The 26,920-nt window shown below is 44.2% G+C and overlaps 1 protein-coding gene across 1 annotated transcript; it reads left to right on the top strand.

Moving 5' to 3' along the window:
- Window positions 1-1,573: 1,573 nt before the first annotated feature.
- On the top strand, window positions 1,574-22,753 carry LOC117357409 (17-beta-hydroxysteroid dehydrogenase type 6-like). The gene is made up of 5 exons (XM_033937943.1): window positions 1,574-1,729; window positions 8,627-8,960; window positions 9,116-9,374; window positions 18,673-18,836; window positions 21,163-22,753. The coding sequence occupies exons 2-5, from the start codon at window positions 8,648-8,650 to the stop codon at window positions 21,378-21,380; spliced, it is 954 nt and encodes a 317-aa protein (XP_033793834.1). The 5' UTR covers window positions 1,574-1,729; window positions 8,627-8,647; the 3' UTR covers window positions 21,381-22,753.
- The last annotated feature ends 4,167 nt before the right edge of the window (window positions 22,754-26,920 follow it).

The following is a 26,920-nucleotide window of genomic DNA, read 5'->3' as shown; positions in this document are numbered from 1 at the left end:
GTAACCCTACATTTGACCACTAAAAGACTTCTGTAAATATCTGTTGCCTCCAAACAAACCCTGGCATGGACTATAAATTTGCAGAACTGGAAGAAAAATAGAGTGAATGAGTCAACGGCCTCCTAGCTAAGCTGGTCCGGACTTAGGACCCAAAATCCCAGAGAAGTGAACTTCAAGAATTACAATACAGGCATTGCCTCCATGACGTACCTATTATCCCTGTCCTCTCCATCATCAGTAATGGAAAGGGATTTTGACTAGCTGGTGAGAGAACCAATGGTAGGGGTTATACAAGCCTATTTGTATTTTTTTCCATGAACAAAACCACCCTACTCAAAATAAGGTGCAAGTGACTGCAGGTCCAGTATACTCACAGCAAATGCTTAGAAAACTGAGCCAAAGTCCACAAGTAAAAGGTACCTATAGATTTTTGTTTTTTTTTTAAATAAACTTTATTGCCAAAAAAAAAAGCAGCAAACAACCCAAGCAAACATCATTTTTCCAATTTTGTATCCCCCCAAACCGCCCCACCCCAACCTTCCCTTCAAGCAGTTACAAAAGAATAAGGGGTTAGCAATAGCAAAGCAAACTAACATAAATTACTTTGCTCTCCAACTTAAATAAGGATCCCAAATCTTAGAATAAATACTGAAGGTATTGTGTCGTAAAGCTGTTAATTTAGACATCAGCTGAAGGTAATCCAACCGACGACACAATTCACCCACTTCAGGAATACCCGGAGATCTCCAATAAGAAGCTAAAGCCAAGCGAGCAGTCATAAACACACAAGCAGCAAATTTCCGCTCATACTTCGAAAAACCAGGCACTCCCACATTCAATAAACAACATTCCATACACACCACACCATGCTTCTTCAAAATACGCACTAATAAACTACCCACCAATTGCCAAAATTCTTTAACCAAGGAACAACCCCACCAAATATGCAAAAAATCCCCTCGCTCCCCACAATTTCTCCAACAACCATCCGTACCCCTCCCCAATATCCGATGTAACCTAACCGGGGTCAAATACCACATGTAATAAATCTTATACCCATTCTCTATATAATTAATAGAAAGAGTCAGAGTAAAAAGACTCTTATATACCACCTCCCAATTAAGGAACCCCCTACCATGAAGAAGCACTCGCTCCCACTCAACTCGATAAGGATCCCAAGGATCCTCTATATATAATAAAGCCTGATAAACTCTCAAAACCCCCCCAGGTCCCGAACTTGAAAAGACATCTCCAGCTTTACCTATAGATTTTATTAAATACAATTTGAAAATTGATCTAGAACACCCAGCAGGTGAGGAGGCATTAGGCTGGAGACCAACTGGTTTAATGAATTTCTTTTGAAAGTGGCCTTGCACTTGGACTGTTAGTCATCTTTACAGAAGCCTGTCACATTTTTTTTCCAGACTCATTGCCTTCTAGCTCTTGCTCTCTGCGTGTCTATACTTGCTGGGTTTGTGCATTATAAGAGGGTTTTATCACTACCCTTCCTCCTCCCATTTCTGATGTGGTAAAAGAAGCATGTGAGATTTTTCACTATTCCCAGCTGGTGAGAGATATGTTTACAAGATCTGTCTCCTTTGGCAATCAAAGAGCTGGTATTTGATGTACGGCTGAAAGGACTTTATTGTTGTCGCTTATCAATTAGGTGGTAACACCGAAATCTATAGGAAGGACTGTCAGCAGGAGACAGCGGTGATTCTTTGGAAAGGTAAGAGGATGCTTGGGTAGGCAGCAGTCAAAGCCAGCATCTAAGAGAGTTTCAGCGTCTTCCATTTTTCTGCATTTTACTAGTTTTGGAAAGTTTTGCCTTGAGGCAAGCAAAACTGTATTTAATTTCACGTTCATTCTATACAAAGTAGGTTTATTCATTTCAGCACAGCTATATCACTAGTGGCCATTCTCTTTAAAAAAAAAAAAAAAAAAGGTATCAGATTGTGGCTTTCTGCATTCTATTCCAGCTGCTTGAAGGAATCTAGCTCCATCAGGGTGTGTGTGACCTGTCATGACTTGTTGGAAAATCACCTTTGGCTAACAGATTACAGAATAAAAAATTAGATGAAGTCTTCAATGGGAAGCTGAAATTCAAACTTCACTATATAGCTTAAGATAAAAAAGATAATAATAATAAGATAATATGATCAGGATTGAAGCACAGGAAGGAAGTTACTCATTTCACTTTCCAAGAATTGATTCACATCTTCTAAATTACTAAGCAATTCTCACCTTTCCCTTCTGCAAAAGTAAACTTTTAACTCTTAGTTGTCTGAAGGGAAATAATAATCTATTAGTCATTTTTCCCCAGAAAATCAGTCAGGCTCTCACTTCTCCTGCTGCGAGCCTGGACTGTTCTGCTAAAAATTACTTGGTCACCTATTCTATTGTAACTAAGTTCTAAATCGAGTAATTAAAGACCATCTTTCATGGATAACATTAACATAATTATCAGCCTGACTCTGCATGCTTTGCTATTCCATGAGAATTTAGCAATAGGCTTATGGCTTAAACTGCTTATTTATGTTCAAGATGTCTGGTGCTGGTCACCTATGAGTTACTATCCGAGCCCATATTCTCTCGTTTGTAAACCAAGGGCTCATACTGTCTATTATTTAAAGAACTTCAGTAATTATTGCATTTTCCTAGTTCAAACATTCCCCCCTAAGGGATTAAGAGTGTTAGCCAATTATAGGTTGGATTCAAGATAAGTCTTAACATCTTGGGAAGTTAAGGAGGCCGAGGCAGACCCCATAAGCTAATCTTTTCTTTAACTCTTTATTGGACTCACAGAACAAAACAAACCATAATTTTGTCTACATGAGAGAATTTTAGGATTGTTGTATTAGAATGATAGAAGAAATCTTGGGAATCCAGCAAGAAAGAGAATAAACTAATATATTAAATGCTGACAGGTGTAGGAGAAGATTTGATTGATCTAATCTGGTGTGTAGCCTAAATAAACATTTTTTCATAACTGTGGAGATCTGTGATTGAAGCAGGCAAAGTGTGCTATCTAAATGGCACCCAGAATTTATGTATCTGGTTGTAGAAGGACAGGGATCAATATTATTTCCAAGTAAAGCGACACATTACAAAGACGGAACTTTTTACCGAATTTTCACTCTATTTAGAAATATTATAGACAATGGACACAATTCTATCTGTTATATGCATTTGACCCTTACCCCTGATGCAACCTAATAGTGAACCACACAGGTTCGGTGTCATTGCTGGACTAGAGTAACGCACCTTTTTTTCAAACAGCTGTTTATGGCTAGTGTGTGTACGTTTTGTGTGGTGCACATGCCTCTTTTTTGTTTTTTATTACTGAAATAATTAATTGTACATTAACCTTTAAACTTAAAACTATTTCAAATATAAACAGATTATCATAATCCCCCAGATTCTATGAAGAGTACAGATCCTAGATTGGTGCCCAAACATAGCTGGTGTAGGATTACCAGCCATCCGGATTTACCCAGACATGTCCTCTTTTTAGAGTCTGTCCAGGCATTTGGATGGCTTTTCAAAACCCAGCACTTTGTCCAGGTTTTGAAAAGCGTTGAGATCAGAGCCATGTCTGGAGGGCATCTGCGCATGTGCAGATGTCTTTCAGACATGACACTGAAGAGACAAGGTTTGTGTGGAGGTGGAGTTAGGGGGGGGGAGTAATGAGGCAGGGTTGTGGGTGGAATGGTCACGGTGTAGGGATGTGGGCGGAACAGGGTGGGGCCAAGGCAGAATGGGGCGGGGCCACATGTTTTGTTTTGTTTTTTAAGCAAATATCTGCTAACCCTAAGTTAGTGGGCTCCAGTGATTTAATTATTGGAGCTAACAAGCACTTAATTAAGTATTAATTATGATTTGGGCACTGATCTGGCTGCGCGCTGATCTACTATTACTACTACTATTTATTATTTCTATAGCACTAACAGATGCATGCAGCGCTGTACACTAACACTCAAGAGACGGTTCCTGCTCTAAAGAGCTTACAATCTAATTAAGATAGACACACGGGACAGAGGACATTAAGGGTGGGATGATTTCCCATCACTTGAAAGAGGAATATTATATTATGTTCAATGTAGGATAAGTTGGGGGGGGGCGGCTATATTGAGGAAGTTTGGAGGTGATCCTTCTATCATAGATCAACTGTCCTTGTGAGGAAACTAATGATCTAACCAAACTGTATCGACCATTCCTAGATCCCGACGCATACTATAGTTATCAACCATGTAATCTCACTGGGAATGCCCAGACTAATTTATTGTTGTAAACCACCTAGAACTGAAAGGTATTGGCGGGATAGAAGACATCAATGTAATGTAATATAATGTAACTTAGCCTTTCTACCAATTCTATAACAATGGGTGCCTAACTTGGATCAAGCACAAAGGGATACAGCCATGGGAAGGGCATATGTGGGTCAGGCATTCACAAAAGATGCAGGCAGTCACTGGCGTAGTGAGGGTGAGAGGTCGCCCTCTGTCCTCACCCCCCCCTGCCATGCATGCATCCCTTCCATTCCCCCGTACCAGTTTAGCTTCCCTATTGCAAGCAGCATCTCCAGCTTGCTGCCCACGCCGGCGTTAGCTCTCCCTCTGACATCACTTCATAAGAACATAAGAATAGCCTTACTGGGTCAGACCATCAAGCCCAGTAGCCCGTTCCCATGGTGGCCAATCCAGGTCACTAGTACCTGGCCAAAACCCAAGGTGTAGCAATATTCCATGCTACCGATCCAGGGCAAGAGGTGGCTTCCCCCATGTCTTTCTCAATAACAGACTATGGACTTTTCCTCCAGGAACTTGTCCAAACCTTTCTTAAAACCAGCTACGCTATCCGCTCTTACCACATCCTCTGGCAATGTGTTCCAGAGCTTAACTATTCTATGAATGAAAAAAAAATTTCCTCCTATTGGTTTTAAGAGTATTTCCCTGTAACTTCATCGAATGTCCCCTAATTTTTGATGGAGTGAAAAATTGATCCACTTATACCCGTTCTACTCCACTCAGGATTTTGTAGACCTCAATCATATCTCCCCTCAGCCGTCTCTTTTCCAAGCTGAAGAGCCCTATCCGTTTTAGTCTTTCCTCATACGAGAGGAGTTCCTAAAACGGTTAGGCTTCTTGAGCTTGGAAAAGAGACGGCTGAGGGGAGATATGATTGAAGTCCCACTTCCTAGTTGTGGGACTTGTAAGTAACCTCAGAGGGGAGCGCTGAGGCTGGCATGAGCAGTAGGTTAGAGCTGCTGCTTGCGCCGGCAAATAGCTAGAGGTACGGTGGTGGGGAAGTGAAGGCATGCACACGTACGCGCTGGGGGGGAGTAGGAAGGAGCGGAGGGGTAGAGAGGAGGAAAAGTGCCAGCGCCCCCACCCCCACCAAGATGACACCCGGGGCAGTCTGCCCCCCCCCCACCATTTTTTTTTTTTAATTCTTTATTCATTTTTAAAACTTTCAATAAGTGCAACATAAGATACAATCACTTTACATTTTAACATCACTTAATATTCCATCCAAGTCTAATTCACATCAAATAACCCTCCCCCTCTTATACCCAACAATTGTTCTTAAGCATAAAAAAACCATAAAGTATTTTGTTAATAGCTCCCATACATCCCTAAATTTCTTAAAGTGCCCCTGCTGTATGGCTACTACCTGCTCCATTTTTAAAACCTGGCAGTTTGCCCCCACCCCTTCTTTCCAAACTGGACTATTGTATTTCCATCTATCTAAGTCTAACCAAGAAAAATCTTCAAAGACTTCAGCGGATCCAGAACACTGCAGCTAGGTTGATCTTCGCAAAAAGCAAATTTGATCACGTTTCCCCGCTTCTGTCAAAACTTCACTGGCTTCCGTTGATTTCTAGGATTCACTTTAAATGTACCTGCCTAATATTCAAGATCCTACGCGGCATTCTTCCTCCCCTAATTCCACTATCCTGGAATTCTTCGAGACCTGACACTGCCAGATCCGCCCACATACTCAAACTATCTTTCCCCTCGTTAGTCATTAGGGAAATCCCTTTTCTTCAAATTCACTGAGCTTTGGAATAACCTCCCTGCCCCGCTGCAGAACCTAGGCTCATTCCAATTATTCCGAAAGCATCTGAAAAGCTGTCTATTTAAAATGTAAAGCTAGCTATCCTCTTCATAACCTCTAATTTCTTATTATGTCCTTCCCTCATTGAATTTACCTGTAAACCATGCCGAGCTCTGTCTTTATGGAGATGATGCGGTATACAAACTTAAGGTTTAGTTTAGTTTACTATGCCATTGCAGGCAGTGTTACAGAATGGCAGGATCCATACCCAATTTGTACACCAGGATTTATATAAGATTTCAGCTGGTGTAAGTCCTGTGCCCACAGTTGAGTGTGGAATTTGGCGTTCATCTCAGAGTGCCCCTTATCGAATTTTTATCAGTGCCTAATTTTCAGTGCTGGGTTTGTTTTTTTTTTGTTTTTTTTTTAGAATTTCCCCCAACAGAGTGGAGAAGTAGCCTAATGGTTAGGCTGCTTTAAACTCCTGACTCCGACCCACCTGTCCCATCCTCTGTAGTTCCCTACCCCCAATTGACCTGTCTGTCTGATTAGATTATAAGCTCTGTCGAGCAGGGTTTGTCTCTTACATGGTTAATGTACTGCCCTGCATGCGTCTGGCAGCGCTATAGGAATAATAAGTAGTAGTAGCAGAGGCCTGAGAACCTGGGAAATTGGATTTGATTCCCACTGCAGCTCCTTGAGACTCTGGGCAAGTCACTTAGGGCTAGATTCATGGACCTGCCCAATCGGGACCGCTCTGTGTCCAATTCGGGCAGGTCCGACGGATTTTTTGAAACACCAATATGCAGATGGAGGCAATTGGAGGAACGCCCCCATCTGCTGGCACGGATCGCTGGTGTGCGATCCCCATGCATGTGCAGACCACTTGCTTTCCCTGCAGATGGTCTGCGCATGCGTTTTATGTCCGAGGTTTTTTTGTTTTTTTTTAAATTGCTGGCTATAGGTGGAAGCGAGTCTACTTAAAAGCACAGCTTTATTTTTTGGAGAGTCTGTCATCACAAATTTTGACTTCTGAAAAAGATATTTAAAAGATAGGCAAACTGGCTTGCTGCTCAGATTCGGCACCCCAAGCCCTGCCTCAGATTCGCTTTGCATGAATTTCAACGCACTCCGATTTGCGCGCCGACTCTCCTGCTCTTGCCCTCCAATGCGAGCCCGCAGGTTTAAAGCGGGGCTGCACTGGAGCATGCAGCCCCGCTTTAAACCCGCAAGGCTCGCACTGCAGGGAAGGCGGTAGAGAGTAGGAGCTCAGGGCTGGAAGATTAGGGAAGAGCTCAGAACAGAGAGCAGAGCAGGGACAGGAACCACATGAGGAGGTTGAACGTGTTTGTTCCTCTGGTGCTGCAAACTTTTCTTCAGATCGGGGCAGATAGCAGGGCAATGGAGCAGGAGAGTCAGCAGAGACGTGTGCGACTGGTCTTCTATTCTTGATCAGCCAGTCCAATTGGTGTTCCAAATTTATTGGTGAATCACGTCCCTGCCTACTTTGCATGCGTTTCCCCTCATTTGCATGCACGGATTTGAAGCGGATCACTGGAGTGGTTTGTGAATCAGGCCGGAGGGAAGTCTGATCGCTAAGGGGTTGCAAACTGATCGGTATACAATTGGTTTGCTTAGTGAATCTAGCCCTTAAACTTTCCGTTGCCCCTGGTGTAAACTAAGTACCTGTATATAATATGTAAAGTGCTTTGACTGTAACCACAGAAAGGCAGTATATCAAATCCCATACCCTTTCCCTATAGGGGGCTATGTATTTAAGCAGTAATGTATGTACACACCCTGGTAGTATTTGTGTCATTTACTCACAGATGTGTGCATTATAGAATTCTATTCTGTCCCTAGAAGCTATGACCCCCCCCTTTATTTTATATATTATATAAGGCCTTTTGTAGTCCTATAACCATTATAACCAAAGAAAAACATGAAGCATGTTTTTAAATTTTAATCAATACTGTTATCTCAGGATTCAGTCTAGTTCTTCTTTCTTCCACAGTCCTTCCCACAATAGAAAATATGTTCTCAGAAGATGTTCTGGTCACTGGCATGCACAAGATATTCCATGCAAGTTTTGCTAGTTTTGCCCAGCACTTTTGCTTATTTTCCCAAAATGACAAAACATCGTTGTCGGCTTTATTTGAACATAAATAACTGTCCAATTCCAGAAAAGCCAAGTCACATGCATTTGGTGTGTAACGCATTTGTGCCCCTTCTCGTGGTCGCATGGCATTTTTGCCCTCCTCACAAGCATTCTGGCTCCTGGCCAATGCTACCTCTAGGCTGTGAGGCCACAAAACATTTTTTTTAAGTTGCCACACAGCAGCTCTCCACTACTGTACAGCATGTGCCCCAGGACTTTCCCCACATCCCTTCTGCTGCTACTCCTGCTGTGAAGGGGAGCTAGGGAAATGATGAAGAAAACTGAAGAGGAGATGGAGATAAGGGAAAGAGGGATAGAGATATAATTAAAGATGAGAGTGGGATATGAGGACAGAATAAGAAAGAAGGCATGTAAAGAGGGTGTTTACTCAAAACTTCTTTTCTATTTTAGTTCCTGAAGCATTACACCCTGATGTGGTTCTGGCTGTTTTCCCTCGTGGGGTTCTACGTTCTGTACCGCTGGTACCGGGATAAACTCATACTCCAGAACCTCACAGATAAATATGTGTTCATCACGGGCTGTGACTCTGGCTTTGGAAACCTTCTGGCCCGCCAGCTGGATGGACAGGGTCTGCAGGTAATGGCGGCTTGTCTGACACAGCAAGGGGCAGAGCAGCTGAAGGAAGCCACATCCCAGAGACTGCAAACAATAATCCTGGATGTCACTAATAGTGAGAGTGTTGCTGCTGCAGCCAATTGGGTAAAACATCAAGTGGGAAGCAAAGGTACGGAGAAGTTTTATTTTATCTTATGTGCTTAACAGTTAACAGAAATAAATAAATACTATATACTTGTATCTATATACTATCTATCTGTCACAAGATATTGGGTGTATATTCCATTTCAGAACCATTAATGCCTTAGTACCTTCTTGTCTTAGGGCTCTGGGGACTGGTGAACAATGCTGGGATTGGAACCCCAGTGGGCCCCAATGAGTGGCTGACTAAGGATGACTTTGTGAAGGTGCTCAATGTGAACCTAGTGGGAGTGATCGACGTAACTCTCAGCCTGCTCCCCCTACTGAGGAGAGCGAAGGGCAGGATTGTCAATGTCTCCAGTATCCTTGGACGGGTAGCCTGCACTGGGGGAGGCTATTGCATCTCCAAACACGGGGTGGAGGCATTTTCCGACAGCCTCAGGTAAAATTAATCAATTTAATTCTATTGCTATACATTCTTGGAGAAGGAAAGGTTAAGTTTCCTTTATGTAGTATAAGAAATTGACTATAATTCTCATAGATTGCTAGAACGGTATTTTTAGAAGCCTGCCTGCTAAAACAACGTATAAATTAGAGAATGATACAGGGACAATTTTTTTTCCCATCCCCGCGAGTTCTTTTCCTGTCTCTGCCCCATTCCTGCAAGCTCTGTCCTCATCTTCACAAGCCTCAAACACTTTAAAATTATAAGCGGTTAAGGCAGAGCTTACAGGAATGGGACAGGGATAGCGACAGCAACAAAACTCTCGGGGACGAGGAAATTGAGTTCCTGCGGGGATGGAAACAAATTTGTCCCCGTGTCATTCTCTAATATAAATCACAGATAAGTGAAAAGACATAGGGATTTTCATTTTCAGTTTAAACTGATTTTCACCTTAATTTTCTCACCTAGAGTATCTGCTTTTTAACACATATGATTGTAGCCACAACCAAGGCCCTGGTCCCAGCACAGGAAGAAATGCATTTTTGGGTGAGAGGCAAACTGCTTTCTAACAGGACTGCATGGCTTTTAGATGCTTAGAACCCACAATCCTGCACTGCGTTCACAATGATTGTCTAGAACTGTGGGATTGTGGGTACAACATGAAGCTCCAAGTTTCCAAATACCAGAAGAGCCGGCCAGGAGTAAGTGAGTGATATGATCTATGGGTTGTGGGATGAGTAAAAAAAAAAAAAAAGGTCATAAAAGGGAGGGGGTGAGACTAAACTATGAGATCAATGGATAGTGTGGAGTGCCAACAATATCTTCTACAAGTGCCAGAAAAAAATCGACACCTTCTATGGAGGTGTCAGAGCTCACTCCCAAAGTGCTGCAGTTAAGAAATACACTTCTATAGCATCCTTCCAGACCAGGGGTTATGCACCTCTACCATTTTTGTAGGTGCCAATAGGAGGGGCCTTAGGCGCCAGGGCCAATCAGGCCCTAGGCTCCTGGGGGTTGGGCAGGGGAGGGGCGGGCCCACCTCATTTGGTCAGAGGCGGGCCTGCTGGACGTACGGTGCGAGGACCCATCCATCTGTCCAACTTCCAGGGAGGATTCCGGGAGGGGCGGTTTCATTGGGGAGGGTCCTGGGAGGGGGTTGGGGCATTTTTTTGGGGGGGGGCTCGGGGACGAGGGGTTAATTGGGGGAGTCCGGCAGGAGGGGTAGGGCACCCTCCTGCCGGCAATCTTCAGAAAAGGGTGGGAGGCCTACCGGCAGGAGGGGTTGGGCACCTTTCTGCTGCAATCGTCAGGGGGGGGTCTTTCGGCAAGAGGGATTGGGCATCCCTCCTGCCTCGTTCATTTAGTGGGTGAGGGGGAGACTGGTGGCCGTAACCATGGCCGCTATACTAATCGCGGCAGGGAGATCCCTTGCCGCGATTAAGTATAGCGGCCGCATCTACTTACAATGTAAGCCAGCATTTGCTGGCCTACATTGTAAGCATCTCCTGCTCTACTAGGGAGATGTGTAGGGCCGCCTTGGTTTGCGTAAGGCTACCTCCTAGCCTTAGGCGAGCTTAGGCGGGCTTGCGGGCCTCCCTAGGCTCCCGGAGGCACCTTCAATATAGGTGGCCTGCCTGGGAAGCATTTTTTTTAGAAAACGTGCGTCCCGATTGACTGATTAGACAGCTGAAGGATACCTACCACTGCCTACAATCGGAACGCAGTTTACAGAATCCAGGCCTTTATGTCCATTTTCATTCAGGTGGCTAGCTGCATTTTTAAATGGCATTTTGGACTTAACTTAGGCGCTGGGAGGGCACCTAAGTTAAGGCGCCGTTTATAGAATATGGACCTTAGTGCTTAGCTTGTATCATTCAGGTGCCTAAATTGCAGTGACCTTTTGAGAATTTACCCCTTAGTGTGCTCTTTTACACAGCCCATTTACATTCTGTTTAGTTACTGCATTGGGGAGCAATTTTTTTTCTTTTTAAGTGTGCATTAGAAAACCCTATACTGAGATTTAGCACTCAACTTTCATGCACAGCTGTCTGCATCAGCCTCTTAGGGCTAGATTCACTAAGAAACAGATCGAATACCGATCGGTTTGCAACCCCTTTGCGACCTGATTTTACTCCAGCCCAATTCACTTACCTCTGTGCCGATCCGATTCCGATCCGTGCATGCAAATGAGGGGAACGGCATGCAAAGTAGGCAGGGACACGATTCACTAAAGAAATTTTTGAAACCGACTGGGCTGGCCGATCAACACAAGAAGCAACTGCTGGGGACCAGTCGCAAACATCCTTTCTGACTGTCCTCAGCCTGAAATCCCAGCCCTGCAGCCCATCTCTGCTGCTCTCTGCCCCATCCAGCTGAGCCCTGCTCTTGCCGCCCTGACTCTCCTGCTCTCTGCCGTCCTTCCCCGCAGTGCGAGCCCCTGGTTTTAAAGCAGGGCTGTACTGCGGGGAAGAGCGGCAGAGAGCAGGAGAGTCAATAATTGCCTGCTTTTAAAAGTCCCCTACTATAATGAAAACGTGTTATCTGTGGCTCTTCATGGCAGGGACTCGATGGGGCAGTGAACTTGTGTCGGCGAAGGGGAAGAGGCTGCTGCCACTGGGGATCGCCCTTCCCTGGGAGAGCAGGAGAGTCAAGGCCAGTAAAAAAAAAAAATAACCCAGCAAAAATGGACACCAAACGCAAGGAAAGCAGATGGTCTGCGCATGCGTCAGGATCGTACACTAGCGATCCGTGCAGTCGGAGAGGGCGTTCCTCCGATCGCCCTCATTTTAATGTTTTTGTTTCATGAATTGGTCAGGCCTGCGCGGATCGGGCACGGAGAGTCAGGTTAGTGAATCTAGCCCTTAGTAAATAAATAGGCCATTAAAAAGATGTACACTTCCCTATTTGCGGTTTCGATGTTCGCAGTTTTGATTATCTGCATTTTATTCCCCAGGCACCCCCCCTGAGAATCGCTCGTTGGCATCGAAAAAAAAACAGGCCCGGGACTTGGAGGGAGGCGATCTGAGGCAGCGGTGGGGGGGGAGGGCGATCAGAGGCGGAGGGAGGCAATCAGAGGTGGCAGGCGGGCAATCGGAGGCAGAGGGAGGTGATGAGAGGCGGCAGGGGGCGATCGGAGGTGGAGAGAGGCAATCGGAGGTGGAGGGGGCGATCGTAGGTGGCGTGGAGGTGATCAGAACATGAACCTTACCTGGTGGTCTAGTGGTGATGCGGGACAGGAGCGATCTTCCTACACTTCTGCCCTATGCAGAGCCGTGCTGTGAGTTCCCGTGGTCTCACGAGACTACAACAGGGAGTTCCTGCCCCGCGTCACCGCTAGACCACCAGGTAAGGTCAAAGGGTGGGTCAGAGCCGGCCAAAAGTTATTCGCGATTTTTCCCTATTCACGGGCTGGCTCTGCCTTAACCCCCGCAAATAGGGATGGAGAAGTGTACTTTTTAGCACTAAGGTTAATGACCTGTTCCCAGTTTTAGTGTACCAAAGTAAACAGCTGATTCCAAAGAAAATATCTGTCTACCAAAATATATTCTCATATTTACCCAGAAAAATGGTGTCACTTTTTTTCTATTGATTTTCTCCCAGTTTGGTTCTTCATGCAACAGACACTGATAAATTACTATGAAAAATAAACTGTTATATAAAATTGGAAAAAAAGATTCCTAAAAATATGGACCTCTATGAATAGGAATAGTACTGCCAGTATAATGCTCAGTTCAGTTTTAAAATCTGTGTTGGAATTTCAGACCCTCAGGAACCTCACAGCAGATTATATATGTTCCTTCTTGGTACAATGTGTACCTGCACGTACATTCCAATCGGTGAATGAGACATTGTTCATTGTTCCATCAGTTAGCTAGCTAGATTGACCATCACCCCTCAATGCTTTGGAACTCGTTGCCTAAAGCATTTATGTCTGATTGCAGGTTTGACAGCCTTCAAGTGTCTAGACTTGACTGGTTAATAAAGCTTTTGAAAGGAGGGAGGGGGGGTCAGTCTTTTTAGAATTTTTGTTTTAGATCCATTGGTCTGATAAAATATATCAGTAGGTAGATATTTGGTTTTCTTTTACTTTACTGTTGCTCAGTTTGAGGTTTTTATGTGGAGTATAGATTAGTTTGTTACTGTAAGGCAGCGCTTCATAGCCCTCTCCTGGAGGCAAACCAAGGCAGTCAGATTTTCAGGGTTACAATTTTCAGACTGGTTACAGGTTTGTGGGCCTGCAGGATTGTGTGATCTATCAAACTAAATGCAGCTGAGAGATCTAATGATTAATGTAATACAGGAGATAATATTCAGGCTGCTAAGAGGGCGAATAGAATGCTAGGTATAATCAAGAAGGGTATTACAACCAGGACAAAAGAAGTCATCCTGCCGTTGTATTGGGCGATGGTGCGTCCGCATTTGGAGTACCGTATTTTCACGTAGATAACGCGCACCCGTGTAAAACGCGCACACGGGTATAGCGTGCGGGAAACACAAATTTATGTTAAAAAAATTTAATATAGCGCACACACGCGTATACCGCGCATGCTAAAACCTCCTCCCGCCTACTCCGAACCGGCATCCTCCCCCCCCCCCCGCTCGCTTACCCGCGTTTTACAACTTTTTTTTTTTTCAATCCGATCTGGCATCCCCCCTGCGAACCGGCATCCTCCTCCCCTGCTAGCGTCACCCCCCCTCCCCCGCGATCCTACATCCCCCAGCACCAAACATCTCTTACCCGATTGGGCACCGGCACCAGCACCAATGCACAGGACGTGCCAGTGCCCGAAGATCCTCCCTCGTTGGTTTGGGCTGGGCTGGGCTGGGCTGGGCGGTGCGGTGCAGGAGAGATCCTCCTTCTTCCTGCGCCGGGCTGGACTAGGCTTTGAGCATTTGCACATGCTCAAAGCCTTCTGGTTCTCGCTCTCTCCGAGATAGAGAGCGAGACCAGAAGGCTTTGAGCATGCGCAAATGCTCAAAGCCTAGTCCAGCCCAGCGCAGGAAGAAGGAGGATCTCTCCTGCACCGCACCACCCAGCCCAGCCCAGCCCAAACCAATGAGGGAGGATCTTCGGGCACTGGCCCTGGCACGTCCTGTGCATTGGTGCTGGTGCCGGTGCCCAATCGGGTAAGAGATGTTTGGTGCTGGGGGGATGTAGGATCGCGGGGGAGGGGGGGTGACGTGAGCGGGGGGAGGAGGATGTCGGTTCGCAGGGGGATGCCGATCGGATTTTTAAAAAAAGTTGTAAAACGCGCTCACACGTATAACGTGCAAGGTTATGCACGGTTTGTAAAATCGTGTATAACGCGCGCGTTATATGCGTGAAAATACGGTACTGCGTCCAATATTGGTCGCCATACCTTAAGAAGGACATGGCATTACTCGAGAGAGTTCAGAGGAGAGTGACACGTCTGATTAAAGGGATGGAAAACCTTTCATACCCTGAGAGATTGGAGAAACTGTGTCTCTTTTCCCTGGAGAAGAGGAGACTTAGAGGGGATATGATAGAGACTTACAAGATCATGAAGGGCATAGAGAGAGTAGAGAGGGACAGATTCTTCAACTTTCAAATAATAAAAGTACAAGAGGGCATTCAGAAAAATTGAAAGGGGACAGATTCAAAACAAATGCTAGGAAGTTCTTCTTTACCCAACGTGTGGTGGACACCTGGAATGCGCTTCCAGAAGATGTAATAGGACAGAGTACGGTACCGGGGTTTAAGAAAGGATTGGACAATTTCCTGCTGAAAAAGGGGATAGAAGGATATAGATAGAGGATTACTGCACAGGTCCTGAACCTGTTGGGCCACCGCGTGAGCGGGCTGCTAGGCACGATGGACCTGAGGTCTGACCCAGCGGAGGCATTGCTTATGTTCTTATGTTTTTAAACACTGACTGCTGCCAGCAGAATTAACCCCAGATATTAAATAGGAACTGGCACTAAATACCTTGACCTAATTGACATGGCAGTGGCTCTTATAGCTTATGCGAATCCCAGCCAGTATTCAGACAGGGTCCGCATAAGACAGTTATGTGGGTCCCAGCTGAATAACAGACGGGACCTGCATAAATTTTTTTTTTAGGGGGGATAATTTCCCAGAATCTCTGATACCCCCTTCTAATCCCCCTTCCCCTGTAACAGCAATGCACCAATCTTCCCTGGCATCACCATAGGATCTCCACGAGCCTACCTAGCATCCTTTGTGGTCCAGTGGAGGTGTTGGGGGCAGAAGCAAACCCCACTAATGTCTGCCGAATTAAACTAGTTACTGTAACCTCTCACAGCAGCCTCACAACACATGGATAATATCATGAGGCTGCAATTAGAGATCATAGCAGCCATTTTGATGAGGCAGGAGTGAGTGAGGTTTTCTCCTGGCTATAATGCCCCTACTGGACCACCAAGGATGCTAAGTAGGGCTAGTGAGGGTCTATAGGGATAGCATGGGGAAATTAGAAGGGGGCTATTTCGGGGGAGGGGGGGGCAAGGGAATCAGAGGGCCTGGGAAACCTTTAAAAGTTATACAGGTGCTGGCCATATTCAGCCAGGGCATGCTTAGTTAATTGCCTGAATTTAGGAGAGCTTTGGAGATGTCCTAAATTTGCCCATTTAGCTGTGAAAGTGCTACCGATACCCACATAACTGTCAGCTCCTGCCCAGCGCCACCCCTTGTACTGCCTCTGACCTGCCCACATTTGTAATGGCCAATCAGAGCCCATATTCAGCAGCATTGCCCGGTTAAGTGCCGCTGAATATCGGCAGTTGGGTGGCCCTCAGCCTCTCCTGCCCACTTAAATTGTTTTGAATATTGGGCAGACAGTGTGTTTCTATTCCTAATGAGTCTGGATGAATGTCATCAATCCTTGCAGAGTGGTTTCAGTACTGTGCGTGCTTCTTAATATAGGCAATAGTAGCCATTTGTCTCCTCCCCCCACACTACATTCCCCCCCCGAGACATCTATCCCCATGAAAGGTATTCTTCATCCTTTATCCACCCTTCCAAAACTATGTCCTTACTTTTCTGGGAGATCAGAATCTTCATAGATGGGAGAGATTTCTGAAGCCCCCCTAGTGGGAACTCATTTTCCCAACCCATCCTGGTGAGTTCCTGCCCCATTCCTGCAAGCTCTGGCCTCATCTGTACAAGCCTCAAACACTTTAAAATCATAAGTGTTCAAGGTTTGTGCAATTAAGGCAGAGCTTACAGGAATGGGACAGCGACAAAACTCACGGGGATTGGACAAGGAAATTGAGATCCTATGGGGACAAATTTGTCCCCGTGTCATTCTCTCGTGGTTGGGTCTCTCCTGGGATACCTGTTATGTCTGCTGTGGTGAAAGCAGTTCCCCTTTCATGAAAGGGGATATTTCTCTTTTGAGGGAGGGGGGACAGAAGGTTAGCATGAGGGAAATGGTTATTATTCACGGAAGGGGTTAGTACTTAGAAATGATGAGGAAGGGGTGCTTTCTATTCCTGGGGTTCAAGGGGAAGAGAAATCTCTCAAGCTAGCCAGGTAAAAGCAAAAAGGCTGGTTGACTCAGGGAATTTCAGTCAGTAAGTAGACTGCATGGCAAAATCCTTTGTTCCCAGACACACTACTATGGCTAAGCAAGGGAGGCAAATATAGAATATGAACACAATAAATGCATTCAGTGTCCCATTAAGGGTCTTTTTATCATCCTTGTGAGGGAACAATATACAAGAATTTGACATGGGTAAATATGTGTTGAAGTGCAAATGTTGGTAAAAATATGTACATGTGTACATTTAACCCCATGGGTGGGGGGGAGGCAGTGAACATCTGCATGGAGATTTCATTTTCACATCTCTGCATCTGTTTTACATAACATAACATAACATCGTACTTATAAACTACATAGCCATAAGTTCAATGCGGTGAACAAAAGATTAAAAATAACATAACCTAAGGATGATTTAAATTAGTTTGCTAAATATTTTGAAAAAGATGAGTTTTCAATTGAGTTCTAAAGTGCTTGTAAGAGCAAGCACTACGCAACAGTGGCCTAAATTCCCTGTCATAGAAAGTAGTCTGAAATGCTAGTGTATGTTCCAAGGATTTCTTGCTCTTACAACCTTGAGCAGACGGAAAATTAAACAATGCATGTCATTCTCTCCTATGTTTATGGAATGCTATGAGAAATCTATCGGTCATATAGTTTGGAGCAATACCATACGCAACTTTGCAACAAAGACAACCCAGTTTAAACAAAGCACGCGCCTCCACTGGAAGCCAATGCAACTCACGGTAGAAAGGAGTCACATGACCATATTTCTTTAGACCATAAATTAATTTGACCCCCGTATTTCGAATCAGCCTAAGCTTAGCCATCTCTTTCTTGGTACATGTCAAATAGACACTGTTACAATAGTCGAGAAGACTTAGAAGTAACGACTGAACTAAAAGTTTAAAGGCCGGAAACTCAAAATATGATTTTATGGTACGCAGCTTCCACAATGTGTAATAACCCTTTTGCACCACAGCATCTACTTGCTTTTTCATGATCAAGTGTTGATCTATAACAACTCCCAATATCGTTGGATTGATCTTATAAAGTGTTGAGTCTATAGTAATTGATGGTTCATGTAAAACTCTAGGTGGAGATGCAACAAAGAATTTGGTCTTATCGTGATTTAGTTTGAATTTAAATTCTTGCATCCATGATTCCATCTGTTTCAGTATAGCCTCAATTATTTGGGTAATATGAGATATAGCTGTGTACTGATCATATAGCTCGCTCTTGTTCCTGTAAAATGTCATGTATGTTATCGATCCTGAAAACTACTGTGAACGTATCATTGTAACCCGTTCTGGGCTCCTGGGGAAGACGGGCTATAAAACTAACTGACTAAATAAATAAATAAGGTCAGTTGCGTTTGTCTAGTCCTACAGATACTTTTAAGAGGCTTTTAAAGACACAGCTTTTTGTTGATGTGTTTGTGTGAAAAGAGCAAATATGATTGATGGTTGAATGGGGTATTTCTTAAAACACTATGGGGTCCTTTTATTAAGGCGTGCTAACTGATTTAGCGCGCCTTAGTAAAAGGACCCCTATATCTTCTGCTTTATATCTATGAGATTTTGTGAATAAATAGGAATATGGGCAGCAGAAGCTTTTATTAGATATAAGATGTATTGTTTTAAATACTTTGTATGTTGACTGTAAACTGCTTAGAATTGTAAGCGATATATAAATTTTTAAGGTAAATTGAATTTTATTGCATAGGCCCCAGTGCATTTTCTACATCTGCTTGATCTCAGTGATTTTTACCCCAGGCGTGACCTTCAACCCTTCGGCGTGAAAGTTGCCATCATTGAGCCCAGCATGTTCAGAACCTCAATCGTAGATGCCCATATCATAGAGCAGAGCTACCAGCACTCCTGGAACCAAATCCCTGTGGAGATCAGAGAGACCTATGGCCAGCAATACTTTGAAAAGCGTGAGCTTCCTGCTTTTGGTCTTTAAATGGGGAATGGGGTAATGTTTGGGCAGACTAGGGCTAAATGAGGCTGTGCTGTATGTGGAGACCAGAGCGCAAAGATTTTAAGCTTTAATGCTTCCATCATTTCTCAGACAGCATCTCTTCTTGATACTCTTTGCAGAATAAGGCAGTGGTTCGCAAACCTATCCTGGGGGCTCCCCAGCCAGTCTGACTTTCAGACTATCCACAATGAATATGTAACATGATTTTTGTTCCTGGGCAGTAAGGCCCAGATGAACTAAAGTATCCGATCATCTAACAATCGTTGCTAAACCAGTTTGTCTGGTTTGTGCCAACTCAATGATCTAAATATCTCACCGTGTTGTTTTCCATGTGCTCATACATTCTCCGACTCTACCATGCAAATGACCTCATTACTATTAAAATGAGGTCATTAATACTAGAACGAGCCATCCAATTGATGGACTAATACCGCAAAGGCATGCACAAAATTTTACCACAGCTAAGAACGACCTGAAAAAAACGACAGGTATGCCCTATTTTTTCTATTGGCATAGATATGCGTGTAACAGATACGCAATATGTGCCCCATAAAAAAAGGTGAGCTGCCCCCCTCCCACGATGATGCTCTCCACCAACAAAAATAAAGAGAGGCAGGAGGAATGCCCACTCCCTCCTGCTGCTCTGAAGCCCCGCCCCCATGCTGCAAATCGCCTCCCCACTGCCAGATGAATTTATCAGCTTATCTTTATGCCCATTATTCAATGGCTCTATCTTATATAGATAGGAACATAAACAGATAACTTAGCTGTTGAAGGTTAGGACAGCTATTTGTGTAGCCCCTCTAAATAAATGAATTTATCTGCACAGTAGCTGAATATTGTTGGTATCAGCTTAAATGGTGTCCCCACCTACAGAGTGCCCTCAGTCCTTCTTATGTTTTACAGATAACATTTTGACAAAAACAAATTATGAATTAGCTAAGCCTGAATTTTTTAAAAAATCATGTACGCTGACAGAATAAATGTTTTGAATATTAACCAGGAAGTGTTTAATGTGGATCCACTGTGGGAGCGAGGGAGGTGGGGGGGGGGAGGGGCTGCATCCTGAAGTCTAAGAATGTTTATCCTACATGCATAATGTGACCATTTATTTTTTTCATCAAAACGGAACATCTATTAATTGTCAGTCCCATCCCCAATGCCTCCTTCCCATGTCCTTAGTGCCCCCAGTGCCTCCTTCCTATGTCCTTAGTGTCCCCAGTGCTCCTTCCTAAGTCCTTAGTGCCCCTTCCCATGTCAGTGCCCTCAGTGCCTCCTTCCTATGTCATTAGTGCCCCTTCCTATATCCTTAGTGCTCCCAGTGCTCCTTCTTATGCCCTTAGTGCCCCTTTCCATGTCCTTAGTGCCCCCAGTGCCTCCTTCCCATATCTTCAGTGCCCACAGTGCCTCCTTCCTATGTCTCCCTCCCCCCCACTGCCTTCCAGCCTTTGTCCCACCCCCTCCCCCAAAGCCAGCCTTCCTGCCTACCTCCCTCCCTCCTTGCCGCGCCAAAGCCACCCTCCCTCCTTCCCCCCTGCACCCGATTCAACCCCCTGATTCAACCCCTTCCCCCGCTGCCACTGCCTTCCAGTCTTTCTCCTTACCTCCCTCCAGTGCCGATTCAACTCATCCCCCCAGTGCGCCGCTGCTGCTGCTTGCTGCCAAGAAGCCTTCTTCCCAACGTCAATTCTGACATTGGAGAGGAAGTTCTGGGCCAGGTAGTGATTGGCTGGCCCGAAACTTCCTCTCCGATGTCAGAATTGACATCAGGAATAAGGCTTTTGGGCAGCAAGCAGCAGCGATAGACTGGGGGGAGGGGTTGAATCTGGTTGGAGAGAGATAAGAGAGGCTGGCAAGCAGCAGTGGCTGCGGACCCAGGGGGGTTAAATCGGGCACTGGAGGGAGGGAAGGAGGGAGGCTGGCTGGCACAGCAGTGAGGGAGGGGAAGCGATCACCTGTCCCATTGGCTCTGCGCACAGCTTCGGGACACTGTCCCTGAAAACGGGACATTTCATCGTCCCGAAGCTGTGTGCGGGGACAACGGGATAGGGGATCTAAAAACGGGACGGTCCCGTTCAAAACAGGACATATAGTCACCTTATACATGCAGAAGGAAGAGTGGGAAAAAGCATTGGAAAATGGAGAAGGCTCGCTGGTGAGGGATGCACTGCACATTGCTCACTGGTGACAGCTGAACGAGAAGGAGTAAGGAGAGCAGCAGTGCTGACAAACCTAAGGATAGGCAGTGTCTATTTCATAATTTATTTTTTTTATATCCACAGGTTCCAAAAATGTTAGCCAGGTGGTGTCTGGGGCCAGTTCAGATCTTTCACTGGTGACAGACTGTATGGCACATGCTTTGACTGCGATGCACCCCCACACACGCTACTCTGTTGGCTGGACTGCCAAACTCTTCTACATCCCCATCTCTTACCTGCCGACAGAACTGGCGGACTTCCTGCTGACCCGATCTGCTCCAAAACCAGCAAACAGATCCTGAAACCACTGGAACTTTGGCCAAGGGCCCTTGACTGAGAGAAAGGCCTCCGATCATACCAGAAAGATAAAAGAAGACAAATATGCAGGGAAGATGAGAGGGAGCGTGAAATCTGCAAGCAATACCTGGACTGTGAGATTGAGCAGTAATTAGTAAACTTTACACTGCCTTCTCTATTACCACCATTTGATTTTTTATGATCTCTTTATTATATCTTAGATTTGAGAATCTTCTTCATGTATTTCAAGTGCTTGTTTGGACCAATACAATGGTTTAGTTATGGGTGTTCCTCCTACATCTTTGAAACCACATCAAATGGTACAGATGCCACTGCTCACATTCTGGTTGGTGCTAGTCATTTTATACATATAATACCAGTTTTTGCCATCTTTACACTACTTACCAGTCATTTGTCCCTGGATTCTATATATGGCACCAAAATTTGCACGCAGATCAAAGATATGTGTGCAAATGAATTAACTAACAAACCACTAAGTAGCAATAAATTGATGCCAACAACTATTGCAGATCATTGGCAGTAATTAGATTTTGCACATGTATCTTCCTGCACACTGTTCTATAACCCCACATGTCTTAATCCCCTAGCACACAACTCAAAAGTGGGTGTGGCCTGGCGTGGGGTAGGGTTACTGCCATTCCCATGTCCCATTCCCATGAATGCTGCCATTCCCATGTCCAAATGCTAAGAACTGGGCATCGGTATTTACACCAGGTTTCAGCTGGTGTAAATACCAGCACCCAAATTTGGGCAAGGGAATGGGCTCTAAGGGCCTGATTCTGTATAGGATGCCTATTTTAGGTGCCACTAGGAGCCCTAATCAAGGATGCCTAACAGAGTTCAGTAAAAATTATAACAAATTATAACAAACAAAAAAATATTTGATCACGTTACTCCCCTGTTAAAAAGTGCTCACTGGCTACCAATCCATCACTGTATCACTTACAAAATTGCTTTAATCTCCTTCAAAACTATAAAAACCAAGGAACCCACTTTTATCCATAAATACCTGATTCCATGTGATCCTCCGAGAACCTTAAGATCTGCATTACAGCATCTTCTTCATGTCCCATCCCTAAAAATCATTAGTACCCGTAGGGCTTCTCCTTTTGCAACAATAGCCCCAACAATATGGAATTCATTACCATCATATTTAAGGTCTGAACAGAATTTAAGATAAATTCAAGGGTGGCCTCAAAAGCTTCTTATTTAAAGACGCATATGACTGTTAATTGATCTATGGGACTTTCCAAGCTCATTTTCAATACCAAAATTGATTTTTCCCTTTCCCCATGTTATTATCCTTAATTGTTCTCTCTTTCTTTCAAATTGTATTTCTCCCCACTATCCTGTTGTCTCATGTAAGTAAAGTTATGTCATTAATAGTTTGTTTACTGGACCCCTTTTTAAATTTTTACTGTAAAACGCTTAGAATTTATGATTAGCGTTTTATCAGATTTTTAATAAACTTGATTTTTATACTTTGTCAAAAATTACAAAGACTAGGGGACACTCGATGAAGTTACAAGGAAATACTTTTAAAACCAATAGGAGGAAATATTTTTTCACTCAGAGAATAGTTAAGCTTTGGAACGCGTTGCCAGAGGTTATGATAAGAGCGGTTAACTTAGCTGGTTTTAAAAAAGGTTTGGACAGTTTCCTGGAGGAAAAATCCATAGTCTGTTATTGAGACAGACATGGGGGAAGGCATTGCTTGCCCTGGATCAGTAGCATGGAATGTTGCTACTATTTGGATTTTTGCCAGGTTTTAGTGACATGGATTGGCCACCGTGAGGACAGACTACTGAGCTGGCTGGATCATTGGGTCTGACTCAGTAAGGCTATTTCTTATGTTCTTATGTTGGGATGTAAGGCCTGTGCCTTCTATGGTCTGTGTTCCAAAATTGGTAAAAGACAGATCAGGATCAAATATGCATACTTTATATCACATTCATATCATATGCTTTGAGTGTGGGTTATGCATATCTCATTGGGACAGGGGATGGCATCTTAAGGTTGAATTTAGCAAGTAAAATGTTGTTAGACACACTATTGTTGGATTGTCGAAATTTTTCTGTGTAGTTATGCAATAAGGACCAGATTCTGTAATTGGCGCCTAAAAAAGATAGGCACCTATTTCATGTCAATCACACTTAAGCGCCCATTACAGAATTGCGCTTAGCGGCACCTAACTTAAAACTTAGGCACCTGTAATGTAGGCCAGGGTTTTAAAGGCCTACATTATAGGCGCCTAAGTCCTTTAGAGAATCATGCCTAATTGCGCCTAAGTCATTCACCACTCCTAAACATGCATACTTTGTTGTTAGGCGCCTATCTTTTATAGAATTGCACCTCAGAAGATAGGCACCTCTCTGTACAGTGCTGCGTGCATCTGGTAGCGCTATAGAAATAATTAATAGTAGTATCTCCCAATTACATTTTATTTTTTTTCAATTATTTGCTTGTTAAACCTCATTAATTACGCCAATTTATTAATTGAGTTTTGGGCTATGGGTAGGAAGGGATGGGGTAAAGTTTGTGTGGTGTGGTGTGCAGGCTGGAGTTCGCTTGGTAAGTGCAGTGCTAGGCGCTGTTTCGGGGATCCTGAATGTGTATTATCCCAGGTAGGGGGGATAGGTGTTTGTTACCCGGATATCCCATTGTGGAAGCACAGGTGGGTTATTCTGGGCATCTCCTCAAGGGGGCACAGGAGTTGTGTTACCCTTGAATGCCCTCCCTGGGTAAGCATTGGTGTGCATTAGGTACCGAGTAGGCAGCGTCTCTCTAGGGGCCAGCTTCTACTGTCCAGCAGACTTTTTACGGTTACCATATGGCTCCAGAAAAAGGATGTCGTACAGTGAGAGATTAGAGAAACTGGGCCTCTTCTCCCTTGAAAAGAGGAGACTGAGAGGGGACATGGTTGAAACATCTTATCTTTCCTCCTAAACCTGCCTCTCCCCTTTCTCCATTCTTTATTTTGGTGGATAATGCTCTCATCCTCCCTGTTTCGTCTGCTCTTTCCTTCTCTTTGCATATACAAAAGACTGCCAAAACTTGTAATTTCTTTCTCTGCAGTATTGCTAAAATCCGGCCTTTCCTTTCTGAGCTCGCTGCCAAGACCCTTATCCACGCTTTTGTGACCTCTTGCCTGGACTACTGTAACTTGCTTCTTACGGGTCTTCTGCTAAGCCATCTCACTCCTTTTCAAGCTGTTCAGAATTCTGCTGGACGCCTCGTATTCTGCCAGTGTTGTTATGCTCACATTACTCCTCTTTCACGCAAAATTGGGCTATAAAAATAAGCAATGAGACACATTATTCGTCAATCACAGTTCCATCACCTAACCATAAATAATACTCGCAAGAGTCAAGAGAAGAGCAACTAAAATGGTTAAGGGGTTGGAGGAGATGTCGTACAGTGAGAGATTAGAGAAACTAGGCCTCCTTCTCTCTTGAAAAGAGGAGACTGAGAGGGGACATGATTGAAACGTTCAAGATAATGAAGGGAATAGACTTAGTAGATAAAGACAGGTTGTTCACCCTCTCCAAGGTAGGGAGAACGAGAGGGCACTCTCTAAAGTTGAAAGGGGATAGATTCTGTACAAACGTAAGGAAGTTCTTCTTCACCCAGAGAGTGGTAGAAAACTGGAATGCTCTTCCGGAGGCTGTTATAGGGGAAAACACCCTCCAGGGATTCAAGACAAAGTTAGACAAGTTCCTGCTGAATTGGAACGTACGCAGGTAAGGCTAGACTCATTAGGGCACTGGTCTTTGACCTAAGGGCTGCCTTGTGAGCAGACTGCTGGGCACGATGGACAACTGGTCTGACCCAGCAGTGGCAATTCTTATGTTCTTAATTAAGATGGGTGCATCACTTTAGGCACCTCTTATAGAATTTTCCTCTAAGTGACTCTGGGCAGGTCACTTAACCCTCCATTGCCCCAGGTGTGAGCCTGCCAAGACAGATAAGGAAAATACATGACAGCACCTGATTACTATTCAATGTATTGTAGACTGCTTTGGATTAATCTCTTCATGAAAAAGGTGATTAATAAATCCCAATAAATAAATGATCAAAGGGGAGTTTCATATCTCTGAGCGCACCATATAAAACTGGATCACTCTCTAGAGACAGTACTTTCATTGAAGCCAGTTTCTTTCATATTCAAAGATAGATGTAGGGCAGAAAGTGAAGAAGGAGAGAAAAACAGTAAATGGATAAGAAGGCCCTGGAAACACAGTTAAGAGCACAGACAGAAAGAAGTGCAACCAGAGAATGGGAAAAGATGATTAGAAAAATGAAATCACCAGACAGCAAAGGTAGGGAATATATAGTAACATAGTAGATGATGGCAGATAAAGACCCGAATGGTCCATCCAGTCTGCCCAACCTGATTCAATTTAAATTTTTTTTTTTTTTTTTCTTCTTAGCTATTTCTGGGCGAGAATCCAAAGCTTTACCCGGTACTGTGCTTGGGTTCCAACTGCCGAAATCTCTGTTAAGACTTACTCCAGCCCATCTACACCCTCCCAGCCATTGAAGCCCTCCCCTGCCCATCCTCCTCCAAACGGCCATACACAGACGCAGACCGTACAAGTCTGCCCAGTAACTGGCCTAGTTCAATCTTTAATATTATTTTCTGATTCTAAATCTTCTGTGTTCATCCCACGCTTCTTTGAACTCAGTCACAGTTTTACTCTCCACCACCTCTCTCGGGAGCGCATTCCAGGCATCCACCACCCTCTCTGTAAAGTAGAACTTCCTAACATTGCCCCTGAATCTACCACCCCTCAACCTCAAATTATGTCCTCTGGTTTTACCATTTTCCTTTCTCTGGAAAAGATTTTGTTCTACGTTAATACCCTTTAAGTATTTGATTTTATTTTTAATTTAGTGATTAAAATGTGTCAGTTTTGAGAATTTATATCTGCTGTCTATGTTTTGCACTGTTCAGGAAGAAATTAGTTTCTTTCTATTTCTCTGGTGGTGTACTGCATGTAGAGAAAACACTCAAAAGAATTGCAATGGCACCAAGTCTCACTCTTCGAAAGAACAACAGTGGAAATAAGTCTTGTGTATCAAATATCTGCAAAAACGATATTATCAATATCAGAGAGCTCGCAGATACTGTACCGTTAAATCACGATAGATTATTCCAATGGCTTATACAGGTTAAACATATCATTCATTGAGCTCTATGTTATATTAAAAGTGCAAATGCTTTGTGCAATAAACTCAAATAAAGTGCATAGTGCTGCTATTATAACCAAAATTGGCACTTATCTTATAATGCCTTTTGTTGTAGAAGAAATTAATCTAATATTCCCAACGGGACCCGTTTCGCCTAATAACGGCTTTTTCAGGGGTCTGATAAATTGGACAGGTGGGGTCTGGGGCAGAGCTCTTGAGACCCCCCAAACAAAAAAGTGTCCCGCTGTCTATGGTAGATATAGGGCCAGCGTTAGGGGGGGAGCAAACAGAGCCGGGCGTGGTTGGGGGGCGGGACTGAATATTAATAGATGTC

Source organism: Geotrypetes seraphini, chromosome 3 (assembly GCF_902459505.1).
Source record: "Geotrypetes seraphini chromosome 3, aGeoSer1.1, whole genome shotgun sequence".
NCBI lineage: Eukaryota > Metazoa > Chordata > Amphibia > Gymnophiona > Dermophiidae > Geotrypetes > Geotrypetes seraphini.
Note: the sequence above shows the minus strand (reverse complement) of the source record. Positions and strands in the feature narration are given on the sequence as shown.